The sequence below is a fragment of the Ruditapes philippinarum genome, unplaced genomic scaffold (genome assembly GCF_026571515.1).
Source record: "Ruditapes philippinarum isolate M1 unplaced genomic scaffold, ASM2657151v2 ctg3505_1_1_1_1, whole genome shotgun sequence".
Lineage (NCBI taxonomy): Eukaryota > Metazoa > Mollusca > Bivalvia > Venerida > Veneridae > Ruditapes > Ruditapes philippinarum.
Window position 1 is genome coordinate 30281 of NW_026862342.1, and position 23615 is coordinate 53895.

The 23615-nt window shown below is 32.7% G+C and overlaps 2 protein-coding genes across 2 annotated transcripts; both read right to left on the reverse strand.

The window, feature by feature from the left end:
- Positions 1-5391: 5391 nt before the first annotated feature.
- Positions 5392-9554, reverse strand: LOC132718749 (fucolectin-like). The gene is made up of 3 exons (XM_060702475.1): positions 9084-9554; positions 6889-7143; positions 5392-5805 (listed from the first exon to the last, which is right to left on the reverse strand). Exons 1-3 carry the CDS (start codon positions 9388-9390, stop codon positions 5606-5608), a joined length of 762 nt encoding a protein of 253 aa, XP_060558458.1. The 5' UTR covers positions 9391-9554; the 3' UTR covers positions 5392-5605.
- Positions 9555-17400: 7846 nt separating this feature from the next.
- Positions 17401-18003, reverse strand: LOC132718750 (6-pyruvoyl tetrahydrobiopterin synthase-like). The gene has a single exon (XM_060702476.1). The coding sequence runs from the start codon at positions 17988-17990 to the stop codon at positions 17550-17552; it is 441 nt and encodes a 146-aa protein (XP_060558459.1). The 5' UTR covers positions 17991-18003; the 3' UTR covers positions 17401-17549.
- Between the last annotated feature and the right edge of the window lie 5612 nt (positions 18004-23615).

Below are 23615 nucleotides of genomic sequence, written 5' to 3' on the forward strand. Positions count from 1 at the left end.
ACACACACACCAAAAAAAAAACACAGCATCAACAAACAATAACAACTATTCCATTGCGTCAACTATAATTTGTCCTCTAACAAACATAATTTGATTTGTTTGACAACACACCTTTTAGATATTACAAATCATTCATACAATTTTAAGTTACAAATAATTTAACAAATATACATGCATACTAAATATTATAACATAGTAACATAAGATTTATAAAGATGTTTACTGTTTTATCTGCAAGATGTATTTATATATTTTCTTAAGATGTCAAAGAATTAGAAGAACGGATTTTAAAGACCCTGTATGTTTTGTGATTGATATTGTTACTGTGTGTATGTATGTATGTATGTATGTATGTTGTTAATGCTTAATGAAGGTCCATCCGCCCGTAAGGGCACAATATGCAGCATGTGCTGTCGAGTACTGACCCCGGACATGTCACCAGGCATGTCCTTAAAGAGTTAATTTTGAAGCACAAAGTGGTGATAATTTACCTCCATGCAATTTCCACGGAGTATTAGCCAAAGATATGAATTTTGAGCCAAAAGTAGGTCACTGTACGGCGGTCAATGAGAACCTAAATGAACAGTAACCTGTGACAATGTGTGTATGCACACACTTGCAAAAAAATTATATATGTATATAATTATGCAAATAAAACAACTTTCAAACATCAAAACATATGTAAAATGTGTACTGCAAATATTTGTGCACATTATATTATAAATATAAATAAATTATATGCATTCATTTCTTATTTGAAAATTTGACTAAGAATTTGTAGAAAAAAAATTTCTAATTACCTCCCTTTATTTATATGAAATGTTAAATTCTGTAATTTCTTTATAAATAATGCTTATTGGAACTTACAATATTGACAAATCTTAATTTGAGCATCATATTTATGAAATAAAACCATGAAAAAAATGTGTTACAGGATCTTTAAATGGTATTCTATTCCAAATCAATCTTTGGATGCATGTACATAACTTTTATGCATAATTATATTTTAATTTACCGATTAAGTTAATAAAAATTTACTTACTCAACTTAACAGTCCTTTATTTTTCAAATATACTTGTTGCAGCACATTTCTGTATTAATTTGATATGTATTTATATAAGTTTACCGTGTATTTACAGTTCGCCAAAATTTGTCTGCCAATTAAATCGCTCTATTTTGTTTAGATTTTGCCGAAATATTTACCAAACAGTGCTTTAACACAACTGTTTGTATTGAATTTATATGTTTAATGAGCCGAGTTCATGGACTCCGCCTATTTACATCATGTACTCGATTTAAATGGGCGGGGCTAACTGTCAGTCGGTTCGTTCGCTCTATAATTAATTTCTTATAACTATGTATAACTATAACCTTCACATATCGCAATAATGTAGTGGCTGCTTACCAAACCGTAGAAATATTGGTTGGAGGTTGAGCTTAACTATAATATGAGTAGAATTTTACATTTCACTGGGACCATTTAACAATTATAAATTACAATATAACATTATATAATATTATTAAAATTCCTGTTAAGGAAAATAATCAAATGATACACCGAAATTAAATTCATAAATCGTTAGTTAGTGCCAGTTATCAAAGTCTGATTTGGGAAGTGAAAAGCTTGTAACATTTTTCCTACCTTTTAGATCATTTTGCACAACAAGAAAAAAACTGGAAAAAAAACGTTCTGGAAATTTTGAAAAAATTTTGCTAACAAAGTTTTTGGTTCAAACCCCTTATAAGAAATGGTACACAAATCTCGATAAGATTTTGCAAGTCCCATCATGTCAATTAAAACTAATCTTTTTAAGAAACGAACAGAAAGGCTTACCAGTTTGAATACGATAACGTACCTGTCTCATTTTGTGTAAATGGATTTGGGAAATGACTTTTTGAAATACCCATTATTTAATAAAATTCCCTATTTTTCAATTTTTGGAAAAATTTTAAAATTATAAAACACAAAAAAGCTTTTTTGAAAGCCCCGTGCATAAAATTTTAATTTGGAAAACCTCAATTTTTTCTGAACTTTTTCTTTTAAAATTTTTAAATTTTTAGAAATACTAGTAAGTGAAAAAAAATATACATTTCAAACGCATCCATTTTTTATAAAAAAACAACTTTTCCGCATTAAAAACCATATCTGTGTCTTTTAAAGGCCCGTCCATGTTTTCCCCTTTTTAGGAACACATGTTTGGGAAATTAAAACTTGGGGGCCCAAAAATTAGGGAAAGGGCCCCAACGAAAGTTCACTTTGAAGGTTAAATTAAAACCCGCCGTTTTAGACAACCATCTGCGAATTTTTAAAAAATTTCAAAATTTAAACCTTTTCCGTGTTAAAACGATATAATTAAGTGGTGCGTACGCGATACTATCTCGTGGCAAGGAGTTACTTAGTTGTGCGCACGAGATAATCAGCCAATCAGATTACACTATAAATTTGAATTTTCTTAGTTAACTAGAAATGCACCATAGGACAATGCTGCCCCTATTTCATCTGCCTGTCAGAGTGCCATATATACAAGTTATTGATTGGACAAACAACAGGCTATTCCTTTTCTCCTTTTATTATATTTTAACTGCAATCAACTTCTGCCACACTGCCACACTATTTTAACCCTAGAATTAGAGCTTGTCCTCATGGTATCAAATATGATAAACAAGATCAACAAGGAAATGCGGCTTTTAATAAATGCAACCCCCACACGACCCAGCAACAAGAAAAAGTTGCAAGGAGGACCCCAAAGAAAAACAGGACAGGGCGCAAGGCAAAGGGGAGCAATTTACATAAAACCTTTAAACCCTAAAGTTTAAAACAAGACAACACCCCTTTAACTTTACAACGAGTGAAAAATGTCCCTCCCCCTTTAAAAAGTTGTAGGGGAACTTCCGTTCCTCTTGTGGCACCCCCTTAAAGGGCGTTTACACATAAACAAGTTTTATTTTTTTGTAATTTTTTTAAAAATTTCAGACATTATGTAAAAAAACGGAAAGCAGTTAGCTTAGCGATGGTTTTTTCCCAGTATCACATGTTTAAAAATATTGCCCGTTTCGACAATTTTATGGGAAAAAACCCCTGCGACGCATCACTCGGGTAGCCGGAAAAAAATGGAGACAAAATTCCTCCGGACCAAATTTAAAAAATTTTTTTTAAAACCGGTCGATTTTGGGACGTTTTGTGATTTCTAAAACCAAAAAGATGCCCCCCAAGTCTTTAAACGTAAATTATTTCTGAAAATCTTCATAAAAAACCCAAAAAATATACCCTTATTTGCTTTAATACTCGTTGTGAGCCACCATAACCTCGTTGTGAGCAAGACAAGCGCAGTGCGTGTCTGGTTTTAATATGTTATTCAGATGGTGAAAAAGGGGGGCGTCCGTGGCTGAGTGGTTAAAGGTCGTTGACTTCAAACCACTTGCCCCTCACCTCTTTGGGTTCGAATCCCGACAGGGACTTTGGATTCTTTCATGTGAGGAAGCTATCCAGCTAGCTTACAGAACGTCGGTGGTTCTACTAAGGTACCCGTTCGTCCCTGAAATAATGCACGGAAGGGCACCTGAGGTCTTCCTCCACCAGTAAAGGCTGGAACGTCGCCATATGACCTATACTGTGTCGATGTGACGTAAAACCCAAAACAAACAAAAGATGGTGAAAATATAATTTTCAATCTACCAAAGCAATTAAAACGTTTTTGCACAGCAGCATTTCTTTGCAAGACGTTGTGCATATCCCGAAGGGAGGCCTATTAGTTTTGAACTGTCCGTCCGTCAGTCCGTCAATCCGTCCCAAAACTTTAAAATTGGCCATAACTTCCTCATTAGTAAACGGATTTGATTCATATTTGAACACAACATCCCTTAGCCACAAGACCTTCCTACGGGCCTGTATTTTTTTCCTTGACCCTGAATGGCCTTTACCTTGAAGGTCAAATTGTCCAAAAACATTTAAGATTGGCCATAATGTCCTTATTAGTAAATCAATTTAATTCATATTTAGGCACAACACCTCTTTGCACAAGGCCTTCCAATTGCAGTACTATTCTTTTCAGTGATTGGACATGGGATCGTTCAAGGAGAGACCGAAGCGAGGCATCAAGTATGTACTTGCCCTGGTCTGAAAAAGATAAGAACTACTAGAAAAACTGTCAGTGATGCATAAAAATCAAAAGAAAAGTTTTGGTCATGTCTCTTGCAAAAAACATTATTTTCAGTTAAACACACTGTAAAATTAGCTAACCCAAAATTTTACCAGTGGTGAAACACCTAAGAAGTCAAGAAGAAGATTTCTTAAAATGCCACTATTTCATGATGAAAATGCTATCTAAATGTCAAAACACAGACTGTCATGAGCTTTCTAGGAAAGACAGTGCAAACTAAAATCATGAAAAATGCTCGTGTACAAAGCAAACAAACGCTGAGAACTATTTGAATCTGTTATTATATGTGACTATCGTTTTTCGCGGAGGATTACTTATTTCGTGTATTGTAACTTTTAACACTTCACTAGTATATTCTTAGCTTAATAGATAATGGTAAACAAAAAAACTACTTATACCTACAATTTTGCAGATGTTTTGCTGTTTGTGCAAATAGTGGTGAACTAATAAGGGGAGGTAAATTATGTATTTAATTGCATATACTTCGTGTTGCCAGAGTTAACATAGAGGGCAGTCTGTGTGTGATATAAACATGAATGTGTATTTATCCTGATTTTTATTCATGTTATACTGGCCAAGTTATGTAGACAAAGAAGAACTATTGCACAGAGAAACTATTGTGCAAAAAACGTTTTGATTGCTTTTTGTAGATTGAAAATTGTATTCTCCCCACTTGAATTACATATTAAAACCAGACACGCACTGCGCTTGTCTTGCCTCACAACGAGGTTATGGTGCTCACAACGAGGATTAAAGCAAAAAGGGGTATATCTTTCCTTTCTATGAAGACTTTCATGTAATAATTTACGCTGAAGACTTGTGGGCATCTGTTTTAGGTTAGAATGCACAAAACGTCACCAGAATCGACGTTTTTCAATGTTAAATTTGGTCCGGAGAGAAGTTGTCTCCAGTTTTCCAGCTACCCCGAGTGACTGCGTCGCACGGTATTTCCATCAAATTGTCGACCAACAGGCAATATCTTTACATGTGCATACTCGGAAAACACATCGCTAGCTAACTGCATTCCGATATTTTTACATATAAATGTCTGTAATTTTCAAAAAATATGAAAAACTCACCTTGTTTATCGTGTCAAACGTCCTAGACGGGTGCTCACAACGAGGAACGGAAGTTGCTCACAACATTTTAACCGATGGACATTTTTCACTCGTTGTGAGTTAAACGGGCGTGACAGATGGATAAACAGTATAACGACTATATGCTCATTTCATTTATTAATATTCATTCTTGCATTTAAAAAACAACTGTGTTTTTAAATTGGAAATAAATAACATGTTTATTTAGTAAATATTTCACTGAAATCATGCGTTTTTTTATCAACAAAACAGTAACGTCATCGAGTAATTATCAAATAAGCAAACTAATTATCAGCAAAATACACAACAAAACACAAATTGCTATGTTTTTATTGATAAAAAACAGTTTTATGGATAGACTCCAACTTCACACAATGTTAAATCAGTATCGCTGTATTTTTCTATCTTCACAAACTGTCCAAAGAGCGGTGTCGAGCACGAGATTTCGACAAGTTCTCCTTTACCACCAGGACCCATAAATCTTCCACACTGTTTCATCTGACCCTCTTCATCCCCAACATTGACTGTCACATTGTTCAATCGTTCCGCTAAAAAACATAATCAATTCTATAAAAATTGAACAAAAACACACACTGAAGCATGATTCTCATGTATTTTATCATTGAGCAGAGATGTCTTTATATCTAAGGTCGTGCGCACGAGAAACTATGTCGTGGCCACGAGCTACTAAGTCGTGCGCGTGAGATAATTAAGTGAAGCACACGAGATACAATGTCTTGGTCACGTGTTATATCGAGTCGTACGCTCGATATACTATGTTGTGGCCATAGTCGTATGCACGAAATAATCAACAAATCAGATTACACTATACATTTGAATTTTTATAGTTATTTAGAAATGCACCATAGGTTTCCTTTATATGGCCCTTAAGACATGTATCAAGCTTAATGGGAATACATCCAATAGTTTCAAAGATTTATGTTCCATGTTAAACTTAAACCAGGAATTTTTTAATTTTAAAAACTAATGTATTTAAAATATGTATAGTGTTATCTGATTTGGTTAATGATCTCGTTCCCATGACTTAGTAACTCGTGGCCACGACATAGTATCTCGTGTGCTCCACTTGGGAACTCGTGGCCACAACATAGTATCGCGTGCGCACCACTAAATTATCTGCTACCCATTAATGAGAAAATTTGCTGGATACCTCTCTGACTTTATGATTTAAATAATACGGCCTGGATTCAGACACACGGTCGCGAGTTACAAGTGATCCGAAGTCAATGAGATTAACTACTCAGCTACGTAGGCTGCACTGGTTAAGTTACTGTCAGTCAGTTACATATATACGCTTAGAAAGCAATTAATGAGCCGATTTTACCGACATTAAGATTTGTTCCCGGTGTGTACTCAATAGTTTTCTATTCTATATAGGAGTTAAAGACAGGTTACCTGTACTAATCGACATTGAGTCTCAATGCATGGATCCCTTACCTGTCTAATTATCAGATTAGCGGATACAATAAGAATTCATCACAACCTTTTTGTTAACAATAGAGCACACGTCAATGTTTCTGGTTAAATTTATTGTTATCCAAATAAAAACACAAAGTAGGAAAAGCCACATTAACGTTCCGAAAGCATATATAAGTATATTCATATCTTACCACAACAATCACCTCTATTCAAAATTGTGATTCTTCTCACAAGTTTTGTGTGTTCTAAGTTGACCATCCACCAGTGATGTTTACTTCTTTGGAGAGTATGTGAGCATTGGAATTGCGTTTTACTTTTATCTAACATATTTGAATTCCAAACTCCATCTACAGCATAATCCGACGATGCATTGCCTCTGATTTCCCTGTTTAATGTCGAGCTCTGGCTGGAAGGTTTGTGTGTTGCCAAATTATTCTGGGACATATCTTTAATTTAAAAGATAATCAATATTCTGTCTGTATATATGTAATCTTTAAAAAAATTGTAAAGTGCTTCATTTAAACAGTCATAGAAGTCTTTGATATTTATAGTACACATCATAACTTTTATCTAAATATCTAACAGTAAATATGAGCGTTGTTACTTCGTGAATTATTCAGAAAAATATTAAATCGCAATATTATCTATAATTGTAAACAAGTAAAACAACTCGTCATGAAAACAACAAAGTTGTTCAACTAATGACTTATTACATCTCATTACTAAAATAATTCAGCATGCATATAAAAACAATGAGAATAAGAAATGTCAAATGCCCTCTCTCTTTAAAAATAAGTAACCATTGTAACATTTTTAAATTATATATAACTTTATATAATAAATTAATTGTTATTTAAAAGTTATTGAATAACGAGGCTTGAGGACCAAAATGGGCCCTATATTGCTCACCTTAGAATCACTACATGTATAAGACATATAATGGTCAGGTGGGCTAAAATGTATGTCATTGGGTACAAATATAGGGCAACTGATATCAAAGTTCAAACAGCATCTTAAAGCTACACTAAATAAATATGTTAATATATTTTTGCCGTCGGCATAAAAACCAAGCATTCTACAGTTTCATTAACCATTTTAACAGTATCGTTGTAAATCTCATCAAATATTGTTCATAAATTAGGATTTTAAATGGAAAACCCCACGGTAACACTAAAGTTCGTATACGATTTTAACATGCAAATGAAGACTATAATCAGCTCGTGTATGCGCTACGTCACGGTGTTATAGTTGCTATCCGGAACACAGCAAATATAAGATTTTCTTGTGCAAACACACTTTTTACCGTTTAAGCTTCACGGTGCACGAGGCCTGTGGTTCAGAAAAAATAATCATCTCATAAAACAGATTAAATTTGTATGAAAATATCCGTTACAATGCGGAAAAATACTGTTAAATTAGGACTGCTACTTATAGTCATGTTTGCTGATTTAATATTGATGTACGAATGATCCGAAGGCGGAGTTTCTAATGCAAACAGAAATTGTGCTACCGAATTCGCCAAAATGAGGTTGCACATGTGTATGCTCATTAAACTTATTTCGGTTGTCTGGACACCAAAATAAGATCTGGAGCCGATATGAAACCTAATTTATTAATGAAATGTCGCTATTTCTTTTTTTATGAAATTTATTTAATGTAACTTTAAACTGTGGGCATAGTCAAAATTGCATAGCTGTAGCTATTAATATTAGTAAGTAGATCACTCTGTCAATATCTTTATCAATTTTCAAATCTGCATCTAAAAATATAGATGTATTTCAAATTTCAATGTTGTATCTCTCATTACAGGAAACTCGGTCACGTGGTCTAAATCTCGGTAAAAGATGAATTCTGCATCTAAAACTGTATGTACATACCAAATATCATGACTGTATATCTATTAACAAAAACGCAAGTCATTAGCTTAAAATTTTTGTCAACTCGTGTCAATGTTCAGTTCTAAATCTGAAAGTCTGCATATAGTCCAAAATTTAAAGTTGTAGCTTAAAATATAAAAAGGAAGTCAGTGGATCAAAATCTAAAGTCAGCTGAGTTCTATTTTGCATCTGCAAATGTACAGCTAGTCTTAATTTCATAGATGTAGCTTTGAATACTTTTAGGTAGCTCACGAGGTCATGACAGAATATCTAAGCTCCTGACTGTGCTGGAGAAGAGTTAAGTTCCAACTTAATCCATACAAGGAAAGTCAATGACCTAGGGTGAGGCCAATTTTGACCTTAATTTGAGGAAGATTACACACCAAATATCTAACCTCGGACTTTTGCGGTTTATGTCGCTTATGAGAACAAGGTTTTTCAAAGTTCTTTCTATTTTTTGTTTTTGTTTGTTATGGAAAAAAAAGTAAGTAAATAATTTTGCATTTTACCATTAATTTGTTTATGTGCCAATATACATCCAGGTGTTTTCGTTTTCATTGGCGCCTTGGTGACAAAACATAATTGACAGAGGAGAAATCTTCTCTTGTAGACCATAACGTTGGTAGTTTCCAGGTTGTTTTCGTAAAGCTTTAAACAATCCTGAAGACTGTATCCTGTTACAGGTGTCAGGCAAGGTGTTGTATCTAGCTCGTAATTAAAGTAAATCTCAGGTTCACTATCCGCTGATATAAAATTACAAATATTCATGAAACAAATCAAAACACGAATGGACGACATCCCGATCATTATGTTCATCCGTTTATTGCATAACTGAATTTTTTATATTGAGATTTATGTTTTCAAACACTGGAAAACCTTTGTTTTCCATGAAATATAAAATCTTTACGTTTTTTTATTACATTACGCAAGTGTTATATAATGGTCACTTTTTTCTTTGTTAATCGAATGTTCATCTGAACTCGTTTCATAAATTCCGTTCCGTCAAACGACAACTAATGTCAGAATTCATATGTATTGATTGTGAGAAAAGCACTTTACATGCTGTTTGAATAATTAAAATGTTTTATCAGTTATTTCTTGTTTTCGTTTGGGTAGATAATTGGTTGGGAAACATGTAAAATTAAAATATTTATCGCCAATGAATAAAGATAACAATCAGGAGAAACACTGTTGTATAAATATATCATAATAGTAATAGCTTAAGTTTTATAGAACCGTATATGTCAATTCAACTCAACTTAGGCAATCGGCATTTATACATAAAACAATGCCATTGGTCAAACAATCGATACAGCATGGACATGTGGAAACAACATAATCAAAATCATGTTCAAGAGTTCAAGGTAAGAGTTCATATATTACAAATTAATATGTACTGGTAATAAAATATATGTAATTTATATAACATATCATCAATTAAGGCAGCATGCCTCCAGATTCATGATAATAGTGTGAAGTAGTGTTGAATGAATTGTGCGACCGAAAATGCGTAGTTTTAAGTGAGAAGTAATGTGTATGAAAAGTGTGCAGCCGCCGATGGGTTTAATAAATTGGACATAATATTGAAATTCACTATAAATTATGTCAAAAAGCTCGCTTTGAGGCTTTCCCTTATTCAAATTTATATTAATAAACTATATACTTTTTACATAGTTTAAAACTGGGAAAAACCGTCTGTCATTACAAACGATGATGACTACCTCTCGAGTAACAGTTTTATATTAACTCGGTAGAGCCTCGTTAACACCGTACACAGTAACCCTCATGCAAGATATTCCGGTTTGTACCGTCAGACGTTGTAAGATCCTTATAGTATTTCTCTTGTCGTGTAATATAAAAATCTGAAAATAAACATTATTATTATTATTATTATTATTATTATTATCATCATCATCATCATCATCATCATCATCATCGTCATCATCATCATCATCATTACTTATGATTATAATTATAATTATAATAATAATAAAACGAAGCCTTAAAGAGAACACTTTGACAGAAGTCAATATCTCCCACATGCATTATATTTATTTATTAAACATTATAGAAACGTTCACAACCATGAGACATATTGCCCCACACATGGCAAAGGTCTCTAGGTCAATAAATGCAAGGTCATAGTGAGTAAAGATAATAAAATATACAGATATTGTCCAGAGCATATCTCCTACATGCATGGAGGAATTTTAATGTTGCTTTATAGACTTGTTAACCCACATGGAACGTTGGAACGAAGTGCCTTGTGCATGAAACAGGTCTTTAGGTCAAAGGTCAAGGTCACACTTATATAGCTTTGAAATTTCTACATGCATTGGGGAATTTAAATAAAACTTTTGCACACATTTTTCTCATTGTATGCAAAATATTCAGGTCCCTCCAGCCAAGGTCAAGGTCAAATATAGAGGTAAAACTTCAGATAAAATTATGAAAATATATAAAGTGACAAACTTGCTTGCTATACTTCTTATCGCTCTAACATCTCCACCTAAAGCTTTTGTGACGGGCGTTTTATTGTGATAATGTCAGCCTGTTTCTTATCGTAGCAGATGAATTTTACAACTCATTCATTAAGGCAGAGATGTTACCAATGTCTCTGATTCAGGCAATCCTAAGAACGCAATTTATGCATTCTTACATAAGGTTGTCAGACAGGTTTTCAGCATCGTTTTAAACCTGTAGAAAGAAAACTACGAGAAGTCTTATAGCAGCTGTGGAAGAATTGTTTAATTGTTCAAATGGCGGGAAAGTAAGAATTTCTGATTGGTCGATTACATCTGCGAAAGATCGCAACATATCGGCTATTTCCGTCAGTATCCGGTTAAGCTAAGCTCTAACTAGGAATAATTTGCAAGGTATTTTGAAATATGATGGAGCAGCAAATTTTCGGTACACGGTTCACTCGGTCATATAATAGTGCCTGGTGATATTGTAACTATAGTGTTACTATTTTTTCGAAACAGGAACTAATAAATCTCTATTCAAAAAGCGGTAAATCATAATTTTACAGTTTGTTTGATTAAAAACAGAATGAACAACTCTTCGTAGTGTTAAATATAACGTAAACAGTATTTTTCGATTTTTCCTTTTACCTCTTTGTTCACCTCGATCTTAATTTTTCGTTTTAGTAAAGTATTGTGAAGCGGAGCATGCGCATCAAAATTTTTAAAGACTGGTTCTGATGATTTTAGGCTTTAATTGACATTCATTAATTTCAATTTGATATGCAAAAAAGGATGACGCCAGAAAACATTCTAAACACTGAAGATGTCTGATAACCTCACAAAATATCCGTCTGGTATGCAAGAAAACGAGTTGCCGACAAGTAACGCAACACGCTACGCCAAATGACGAAGAAAACCCGCTATGCAACTGGATGAAGACAACACGCTACGCGACAAGATAAAGATACACACTACACTACACGACACGACGAAGACAACACTCTACGCGACACAATGCAGTCAAACACTACGACGTTATTTCCTGTATGCATAACATAGTTTAAAATAAGACATTAAGAAGATAAATATATGATTTATAAAAATAAACAGAAACTCCTTGAAAAAGAGGGGTTTAACCCCTGTAACGTTGGAGATAGAAAAGTTTGTGTAGTAGATAATTATTAATTAACTGTTTCCAGATTGAATTTTAACGTTTTAGAATGACATTCAAAAATAGTTCCACAAATATTGATTCGAATAATACCTTCTCCAGATAAACACTCAGTCGTCGCCATAGCAATTGAATTGAAGGAATAAAGCTTTTACGTTTTATAAACGGAACAAAAATAATTCATGTAATTTCAGTTTGTACACCAGTACTTAGTATCAAGCTGATCACGAGATACATTAGTGGATAAGAAACTAAATAGTGCCTGTTATATCATCTCTTTTATTATCGGATATTTTCGTAACGTCAAAGTATTGTTATAAATTATGCAAAGTTACACATTGCAAAACAGTATATATTGAATGTCAGTGGTGCCCTTTAAATGAGCTTTTAACGATGCTGTCAAAAGTCATTTACATGTTTTGTATAATGCTGTGCAAATCTACTGAATATTATACACGAGAAAAACATAAAATGAGAATGAGTCCATATCCCTAATATAAATTTGCAATTTAGATAGCAGACTGTCTGACTTTCTTATTATATTGTAAATCATATCTCTAATATGCATTCCTATCTTGTTCCTGTCCTCGTTTACAATTCGGAGAGGCAAAACAAAGCTCAAACAGTCCACGAGAATCATATTATTTGTTCTTTTTAACTGACAATTTCAATACAGAATCCATGTAAAAGTGTTATGCATTTATTTTTAAAATTCATTTCCAAACACCAAGCTCGCTGTACTTTGTAGACGCCTGGATTTCATGTCATTTTCTTTTTAACTGATTTCAGTCCTTACCATGCTCGAGCAGAAATATTTTCCTTTTCTGTACAGTCTACCCAGGCTCTATACTGATGGCAGCACAATTTTTGTATTTACAAAACATGTATGCAGAAAACATGTCGCTAATGTAAGTACTTGAATATATGGACGATGATGATGATCACAGAACAATTGCCGACTATATTTTCCACATTGATGAAGCAACATCAATGAAATTGCCATATTTCTGTGTATTATATTAATATTTATCTTTAACCCTTACCCTGCAGGCGGTTACTGATTCTATCTATGCGACCACTGCAGCTAAAGACCACCCGGCACATCATAGTCTGTGATGTTCGCTATTTCGTTAGTATATGTTTTGAAAGTTTCTCCTAAATGATCAATGGTGTTGTATTTGTATGAATATAGGCTGTACTATTTTTGTTGTTTGTTACGGTCAAAACTATAATTGTATGCATATAGCCAGACCCTTATTGTAAAATAATAGAACCGCTCTTGTATAATTGTTGCCAGAACTGTAAATGTATGTTTATTATCTGAACTGTAAATGTATGTTTATTGACAGAACTGTAAATGTATGTTTATTATCAGAACTGTAAATATGTATGTTTATTAACAGAACTGTAAATGTATATTTGTTATCAGAACTGTAAGTGTATGTTTATTCTCAGAACTTAAATAACATATATTATTTATTATTACGTGATTTCTTGATGCATGCTTTGAAATATGTATATGTATATGTAATAGAAAGAGCATCGAAACACGAGGCTATCTGATTTGTAAGAGGAGGCGTAGCCGCCGAGTATTAATCGGATTGCTGAGTGTCTTGATGTTCTTTCTCTTTTGTATCATAGTCAAACATAAAAACACGTTCCCTGTTGTCACAATATGACACCCCGGGAAAAAGTATCCAATGAACGAGCATCTGAATATGATATTTCTGTCGCTTTTCCTTTCTCTTCCGTCACAATAAGTAAGCCCAAGCAAAAATGAGCCAATCAATGGGTATGCTCTGGAGTGCGGGTAACTAATACCTGTACTGCAGTTAACGCACTGTGCATGTATACGTATACGATTTAACTCTGACACATTTTAAACAAAAAGGTCCCCAAACTATGATTCAATAATATAATGGTATGTTTTGCGCCCATTTTAGAAATAAAGTATATGCTCTGTTATGTTCTATATAAAACCTAAAATCTTATAACCGAAAATGATTGAAGGGTAAAATCACAGTTTGCTTCCCCGACGGAGAAACATGACAATTAAACACATAATCGCATTTATACCGAATGTAATGAAATAATACGAGAGTATTACTGTAAAATCTACGAATACCTACATATGAAAATTAGGTATATCGAGTGATATGTGTGAATATATTTTTACCAAGTATTTATCACTGATTAATCGTTACAACGTAATTATGTTTACAAGTGTAAAAGTTTATTCACAATTCATCCAGAAGGTCTTAGATCCATGTAGCAAAACATACAGTTGACTCTCGGTAACTCGAAATCCAAGGGACTGGGCATTTAACTTCGAGACAAACGGAATTCGAGTAACGTGGAACTACCACCATTACATGTATATACATGTGCCTGATTGAATGTATATACAAATATGGAGGCCAAGGTACATGTATCACAAGTACGAGTATCAAATTTACACATTATTGGTTATTTTAAGTAAACAAAAAGGGAACATTTAGTTCGAAAACGAAAGTAACAAAATGTGACATGTGGATACATTTTTCTTTTAGCAAGAAATAACTATACTCGTATATATCCATATGCATGACTATTTCACAAGGATAAGAATAACAATAAAACACTTGATGAAAATAGTATCACATGTACTTACAAATATAATTTTTTCAAATATGACTTTTCACATATTATTATTAATATATAACTGACTTGCTCTTCATGTAACAGCTTTTTCAATGTACATACTTAGATTTTTCGCAATTCGTTTATTTTCTGAATTCATTAAATCAATAAATTTTTGCATATTTGAGCGATTAACATAATAATTTGGTATAGAAAGTTTCCTTAAATCCTCAAATCACTGTAAAAAGTACATTCCAGAACAAAATGATATTCATCTTCTAACTTGTCACAAAAATACATTTCCTTTCATTTATATGTGTATTTTTAGGTCTTGTTCACCGACCTGTTTCAATAAAAAGCCTATGCGAGCAAACTCGCAGGCGAGACATACATACACGCAATTTTCGTACACTTAAAAAATTAAAGTATGGTTGAAATCTATGGTTTGATATATACCTGCAAGAGAGAGATTGCTCTGCTAAAGTCATTTAATCTACCAGACCAATTTGGTAAAAACTGATCTTTAAGTCTTTGCTTAACATTTATAAAGAACAATTTAGGATCACCATTACTTTGGAAAAGCCAAACTTCATTAAAACCACGTATACATAATAAATCTCTTAACAATAAGCACCGATTTTTTCTGGAAGGATTATCTGTGATATCTAGTTTAAGAAATAATTTATATTTTTCTACTATACTTGTTTTCATCTGATTGTAACAACTTGATCCAGAAATATAATATCGCATATTTTACAAAGGCAATCTTCCCAACTTCCCATAAATAAAACCATTCTGTATATTCTTTTTAACTCCCAATATACATTTACAGAAATTCATATGAATTCGTTCCACAGATTTGCCTTGATAAATGTAATGTGAAAACAAGCAAGTAAATTTCTACGTCTTTAAAAACAGATTATCCATTGCCTGTGTTAACGATCTGCCAGAAGCTTTTAGAATATAACGTCATACAAATTGCATATCAGCTCATTATCTTTGCTTTTTAGGCAAAACATTCATTTATCGCTATTTTACTGAATTGCAAGGACCTTTTCTCGCGAAAAAATTATGGAAAGAAAAATACAGTAAATTAATTAGTATTCATTGATATTCTTACAAACATTTCAATTTCGTAGCATCTCGCAAATGCACGTTTGCCTTCAGGTCACAAACAAATAAGCACAAAGCTGTGAGACAGTTGCCTTGTCGCAGCTATAAGACGTTGATTCCAAGATGCAGGTGTCCAAGGTTGTATTTATATAAAAATAAAGTTCGGTATGCACTGTACCATAACCATATTAACTCTGACCAAAACTGATGGTGCTGAAAGTGGGACGGGTAAATACATCCTGTAGACAGGGGTGAACTTAACATGACTTTAAGTTTAAGGCAGGAATAAAAATCATTTTACCTTAACTTTGTTCATTTTTCCATAAAAGTACTTGTTTACTAGTATAGCCCTTTCCCGTAACTATGTTATCTCCCTTAGTGATGCGTTGATTACGTCCCCTGATATGACTTATTTTACTTCCGGGGACTACAAAAAGAAGAAATAAATCACTTTATTTTACTTCAACTCTGCTGTATTATATTTTGTTTTTAAAAGTTACAAATAATGAATAATTAAATAATTTCATAGAAATCAGCGACAGATATAATTGATTATTTCAAACCATTTTATGTACGATAAATACATAGTAACCAATTATTTCATTATTCAACACAACTGCGAAACGTATTATATGTTTTTTCCAGGCATGGTTGATTACTGTATGAAATGTATATTATTTCAAAACGTCTATTCCTATTAAGATTGTAGACATTACTCTAACACCATTACGATATGCTCATTGCTCATTGTTTTGTAATTAAAATTGAAACATTTTAAAGATTGAATTGCTAAACTTCTTGTTGCTAAGTCGAGTGGGGGTTGCGTTCATTGAACGCCACATTTCCTTGTTGATCTTGTTTATCATATTCTATAATTCTTTACTAACAAGACAGTCACCTTGAAAATCGACAGTTTGGTATACTAAGAGTACACAATTTATGAGGCATTCGTACTTTAATACATTACAATTTTTGTTCATGTTCAACACACAAAAAATGAGAGACAACGCAACCATTGATAACTATTAACCGTCAGACTTAAATGTGGCGTGACAGATCAGTTATTACATCAATACTTACAAACTATAATCATAAAATATGAAAACTCATAAAATCAAATTTGAATTACGAAGAATATATTTAATGCTTGTCTAAATTCTGTTAAAATCCAAATAATGAAATGATCATGTTTTCAAAAAGTTTAAAATACACGATTGATTACTGATGTAGAAATAGTTTTATGACTTTCTATATTTTATATTTATGTGTTTTTATATCCTTGACATATAAATTTTTTCGTAACAAATAAAGTTACCTTCAAAATCTATTTAATCAGACAATATAAAAGAATGCTGCGTTTGACGATTATAAGTTTACACTGGTAGTAAAATAAGTACAATGACGACAATGCATATCTATAGATAAATTAACAGCTTGGTAAAAAGTTGGTGTGCGGATTGGTGGACAGGAGTGACAGGTAACCTAACTGATGCCGTCTTAACTTTATGGTTTTAGCAAGTGCCAAATTATTTCGTTACAGCTGCGATGTGTACTTAATCGCACAGTTTCCTGTTACTTTTGTGACATCAAACATGAGTTGACACACGTTATTCTGACTGTTCACCTCTATAACTAGTAATATTCTTTTCAGTTTCATGCACTTTGACCTCATATAAAAGTCCAGGTGTAAGTTGTTCAGCCATTCTCTCCCAAATATACACTGCAATATTCTCTGCTGTGCTGACTTTATCTTTAAAATAGTCCACGTCTAAATCCAAATTTTTATGATCAAGCGTTGACATAAACGCTTTTTCCATGCAAGCTTTCAGATCTGTAAGATTAAGCACCATTCCGGTCACAGGGTCAACAGGACCACGAAGAGTCACATCGACTTTATAGTTATGACCATGTCCGTTTGGATTATTACATTTACCAAATATTTTCTGATTTTCCTCGGCGGAGAGTTCTTTTGAATGAAGACGATGGCATGCGCTGAAACAATCACTACGGGAGATATAGACAATCGGTTGCTTCTTTCCGGGAAACATTATTTCTTTGGTTTAAAATCTGAAAACATATAATAGGAAAAAGTATCATACAAGTATCTTTAAGAATTTGTGGGATTGCAATAATGTATTACATGCATAATATCTACTTGGCATGTCACAAAAATGTGAAGAGACCCTTTCAATTAAAAACAGATTCAAATTCTTGCCCTTTAATGACGTCATGGGACATTGCCGATACAAAATAGTTATTCTTACTAATTTTACTCGTGTTAGATTCTCGAAATTTTGTTTAATTAAATAAGTAAAAATTAATAATAGGTTCAACATAATTATCATACGTCAGTTTCAATGCTAGGTCATGGTCACCTCTAAAGAAATAAATATGTCGCATTGTGTCACAGGCTCAACCAACAGAGCCTGTAACATTTTCATTTTTGCCATGTTGGACTTTCTTTAGTGATACTTATTTTCTCATTTTTACCACGCATATTTAAATCGTATATTTTTCTAACCACATCGCGATAGCTATCTTGTGTTTAAAAATCTATCACTGTTTCGGAAGTTCGAAAACGGCAACATCAATGTCTTCATATAAGTATGATATTTCGTTTGGAAGTCTTTACTCTTTATTACACTTCTTAAACAAGCAAATACAAGATACTAGTAGATTATGTATTTAGTTTAAGCATTATCAAACCCACGATGTTAAAACAATAAAAAAACGATAATAAAGATATTTGTATCCTTTTTAGAAAAGTAAATTACTAAAAGTAATAATTCTTAGTAATGTAAAAAAAACAACAAATACGTCGGTCAGTCTCGGATAAATTTCTCATAAAAGTGATATACTATATAAGTCATTTTAATGCACAACAAACTATATAATACGTTTACTACAAAAATCATGTAGTGATTATTTTGAACTTAATATTATATTTTTGTAATTTATATTCTGCTTATTAAACATTCAAAGAAAGAAATTATAAAAAAAATCTATCAAAAGTACGGATAGGGGAACAAAAACGTACTCAGAAATTTCATTTATAGTTGAAGGTTTATGGATGTGAAATCCTATATTATTAACAGTTGGTGCAGTAAGACACGTCCAATAAAGTTGCTTAGGATGGTCGTATTCGGATCATATAACAACAATTATAGTTAGTGATGTAATCGTATGTAATGTTATAACGGTTTCATATGAATCATTAACTTTTATGATGTTACTCCGCTTATAAAATTTGTTAAGACTGATTCGTTGAAAATATAACAATAAAAGAAATTAATTTGTTTTTGCCCTGGTCGTGTTGCATAGTATGTTGACTACGTCGTGTCGAGTAGTACTCTTCGTCGTGACCCATAGTTTGTACTCTTTGCTGTGACGCGCTGTGTATAGTCTTCGTCGTGATGCTTAGTGTGTTGTCTTCGTCGTGTCGCGTAGCATGTTGCCTTCGTCGTGTCGCGTAGCATATTGCCTTTGTTGTGTCGTGTAGCATGTTGCCTTTGTCGTGTTGCGTAGTGTGTTGTCTTTATCCTGAAGCGAAATGTGCTGTTTTTTGTTGTGTCGTGCAGCGTGTTGACTTCGTCGTGTCGCGTAGTATGATGTTTTGTGTTGCCTTCGTAATGTTGTGTAGTGTGTTACCTTCGTCGTGTCAAGTAATGTGTAATCTTCGTCCTATCGCTTAGTGTATTGTCTTCGTCGTGTCATAAAGTGTGTTGTCTTTATCTTGCCGAGTAGCGTGTTGTCTTCATCTTGTTGCATAGCATGTTCTCTTTGTCGTGTCGCTTAATGTAACTCTTCGTCTTGCCGCATAGCGTCTTGTCTTCATCTTGTCGCTTAGCGCGTTTTCTTGCATATCAGACAGGATTATTAAATGTCAGCAGACATCATTTGAACTTTATGAATCTCATTTAAAGCCTAAATCATTAGAACCAGTACACAAAAAAGGTGTCTCAATTGAATCCATCTGTCGTAGTACATACATTCACTTAATATCAAATTTCGGGATTAATAACTCCATTTCGGGAAAGGGAAAAAGTAAAACAGGAACATACCATAATTTAATATTGACTTGGTGTCTATTCCTGTTATTCTGTATTTTATTAATAAGTTGCTTATTTAGGTAATTAATTAGACTGTAATTGATCAAAACATGAACAGCATAAACATTTACTTGAATCAGTCAAAACTTACGTACTTTTTGATGATTGTATACACGCGATGAGTCGCATTACAGGAAAAGTTTTTTTGCAAAACGTTGTGTTTGAATTGATGATAAGCGGCAAGGGGTTTCGAATCTCAACTTGAATTGGATCCATAATAAGACATGAAACCAGAAAAAAAACTGATCCTAGGTGTGCTTCGAAAAGTAATAGCGAAGTGACCTGCTGGTACTGATGTCCGGTTTGCTTAAAAAAAAACTGGATAGTTTACCAAATTAACCTTAAATGAAGAGCAGACAAAATTATCAACTAAAATTTTGATGTACTTCCGAAAAAGAAAATTCAAAACCATCACTTTTGAAGATACTGGAGTTACTGTAGTGCTCGCTGTTTCATGTGTGGATATGATTCCTATCTCAATATGGTTCCCATTCAAATTGAATATACATGCATTAAAATATTTGACTAAAATAGCTTTATAATAAGTACAATTTTAATAATAATAATAATACCAATGATAAAAATCGTTATCTTTAGATATACCATGGTAAAGAACAAATAACATATATTCACTTATACATATCTACAAATACACACGCACACGCGCGCTCTCATAAACACATACATATACACACATACACGCACGCGCGCATACACACACAAACACACGCACACACACGCATGCACGCACGCACACACACACACACACACACACAACAAATAACCAAACAATATCAACGCGTCAATAATAATTAGGTCCTATAACAGACATAATTTGATTTTTTTTACAAACACCTTTTAGATATTACATAATATTCATACACTTTTAATTAAGAAATAATTTAACAAATATACATGCATAATAAATATTATAACATAGTAACACAATGACAGGGTTATAAAGATATTCATTTGATCTGCAAGAAATGCTTTTATATTTGTATTGTTTCAGAATGTCAGAAAATTAAAAGAATGGATTTTAAAAGGTATTCTTTTACAAATCTTTGCACAATTATAAGAAAATGCATTTAACTATAGCTTGTGCGTTGTTTTAGTATCACTATGACATGCTGATTTTATATTGTTACCTTTATGTTATAGCATAACGATACGTTCGACTTGAAGAACCCAAATGAAACTTAACAAAAGAAAGACAATGAGAATCCGATAATTCCGTACACCTCCATTGTTACATGTGTTGGTGATATCAAATAAGTTGAGAGACGTATCAGCTATTACACTATTATTAACTATTTTATGTTCAACATCAAAATGCAATTATTTGGTAACCCTTATGACAAATAGAGAGATAGAAAATAAAATATATTTCAGCCTAAAAAAAAAATCTGAAAATTATTTTAAAGCAAAATTATATTATCATTTTCGAATTTCACCGATTAAATTTACTTACTAAAGTTAGCAGTCCGTTATATTTCAGATATACTCATTGCAACACATTTCTCTATTGATTTGAAATGTATTCATGTGAGTTTATCGTATATATACATCGCAATAATGAAGTGCCTGCTTACCAAACCGTAGAAATACTGGTTGGGTTGAATGAGCTTGACTATTATATGAGTAGAATTTTATTCTGTCTTTTCACCAACCATTTTATTTATATCGATATTCTTTTTTAAGGAGTCACGCTGAGGTCTAAACGTCTAAAATCATAAACTTTTAAATTTTACCAAAAATCAAGTTAAATACTTTTGAAAAAATTGCCAAAAGTACTCAGAATGAAATTCAAAATCATCAATAAGTGCAATTATCAGCCTGATGTAAGTTAAAAAAATATTTTGGGGTCATTTTGCACAATAACAAATATATAAATAGAAACGCACGGGAATGATTTTAAAATTTGTTATCAATTTATTGAATTCAAACTATAAGAAATGGTTCAATCTTTGACACATATTTAAAGCCCAATCGTGTCAAAAACCAAGTTAGTGGTCAACTGGTAATCCATTTTAAATGTCACATTGAAAGATGAAACGAAGCTTGAAATGAATGGAACATTTTAGATAAAACACAAAAATATTTTTCAAAGCTCTAGCATCAAATTTTATATGCTTTTATATGCTCCGAAATGTTTATAATCCAACAATACATCCAAAAAAGCGACGATACTCGAGCCGCGGATACGCTGAAATGACAGGATAATTAAGTGATATCACGACGAAACAGTAAAATAGAGAAAATATAATTTCTAAAAATTGCTCAAAATGACAAAATTGAAAATATTGCAAGCTTGGATTGATTTATCCTGTTCATGGACAGTATTAGTTACCGTCTACCGTCTAGCACCGGCTTAAGCAGAATTTCACATTTAAACACGAAAATACTGAAAGTTGTTATTTAGAAAACTTTGCAGATGTATTCATGTAGCGAAACATTTCATGTTACAACATCTTGACATTCCATAAAATGTGGAGTATTGTAAAAGAAAGCGTGTGCCCTAGACGAGAAAACAATTGACGAAACGAAATGGTACATAGATGATGATTAATAAAGCGAAGTGTCGATTCGCTTAAGCGATAATATGTTAAGGCGATGACATTACGAGACGATGCATCCAAGCGAAGTGACAATAAGACAATAAAACCATGATTTAAAAAAACGACACGATGTAAGAGCACGACCTTATTTCGCGTTTTCGCATCGTCCCTTCACTTAGCCCTATCGTCTCGTCGCTTCGGTGTTTAATATGTATTAGAGGTCACCAATGCGAAAAAACAATGACCCAAATATAACGTCCTTTGACGACATTGTTAAAGCAACTTCTTTATATGACCTGTCACTTTAGTTTTCAATATAAGATACAACTAAATCAACAACTTACAGTTTTCATGAATCAAAACCTACTTATAAAATTACCTTATATATAAAATAACTTATCATAAACAAACAACGCAACATACCCCAAAGACACACTTTTTAGATTAAGTCAAACTTTTATACTTCCCTCATTAGTTGTCATTTTAGATTAAGATAAATTTGATTACATAATACTCCAATATATTAGTCACGACTATTGTCTTGCATACATACTTCAACATATTTTATTCTGAATCAGCAATAACCACACTACATGTATATACTTTCCTGGAACGTTCATTACTTGACCATCTTAATAATTTTACACACTTACCTCATCGAATTAACACATCCTGTCCTCATTTTTGATCAAAATATAAAATACCTTCATACTTACCTGAATCTATCCTGCTAAATATTTTACAGACTTGCCCTTGCTTAATCAAACTGAGCCTGCAACATTTTTATTTTTGCCGTGTTGGGCTTTCTTTAGGATTTCTTTAGGCTATCATTTCAAACAACAAATTACTTCTTATATACTTCATAAATGTATCTTCCTATACATTAGTTACTAATGATACTAGTACGTTCCTGTTGTTTTGTTTTCCTTTCTCTATGCTTTTTTATCAGTCTTATATCCACATTTCCTATTATTTGTTCATCACTCTGAATACGTGTCATTTTCTG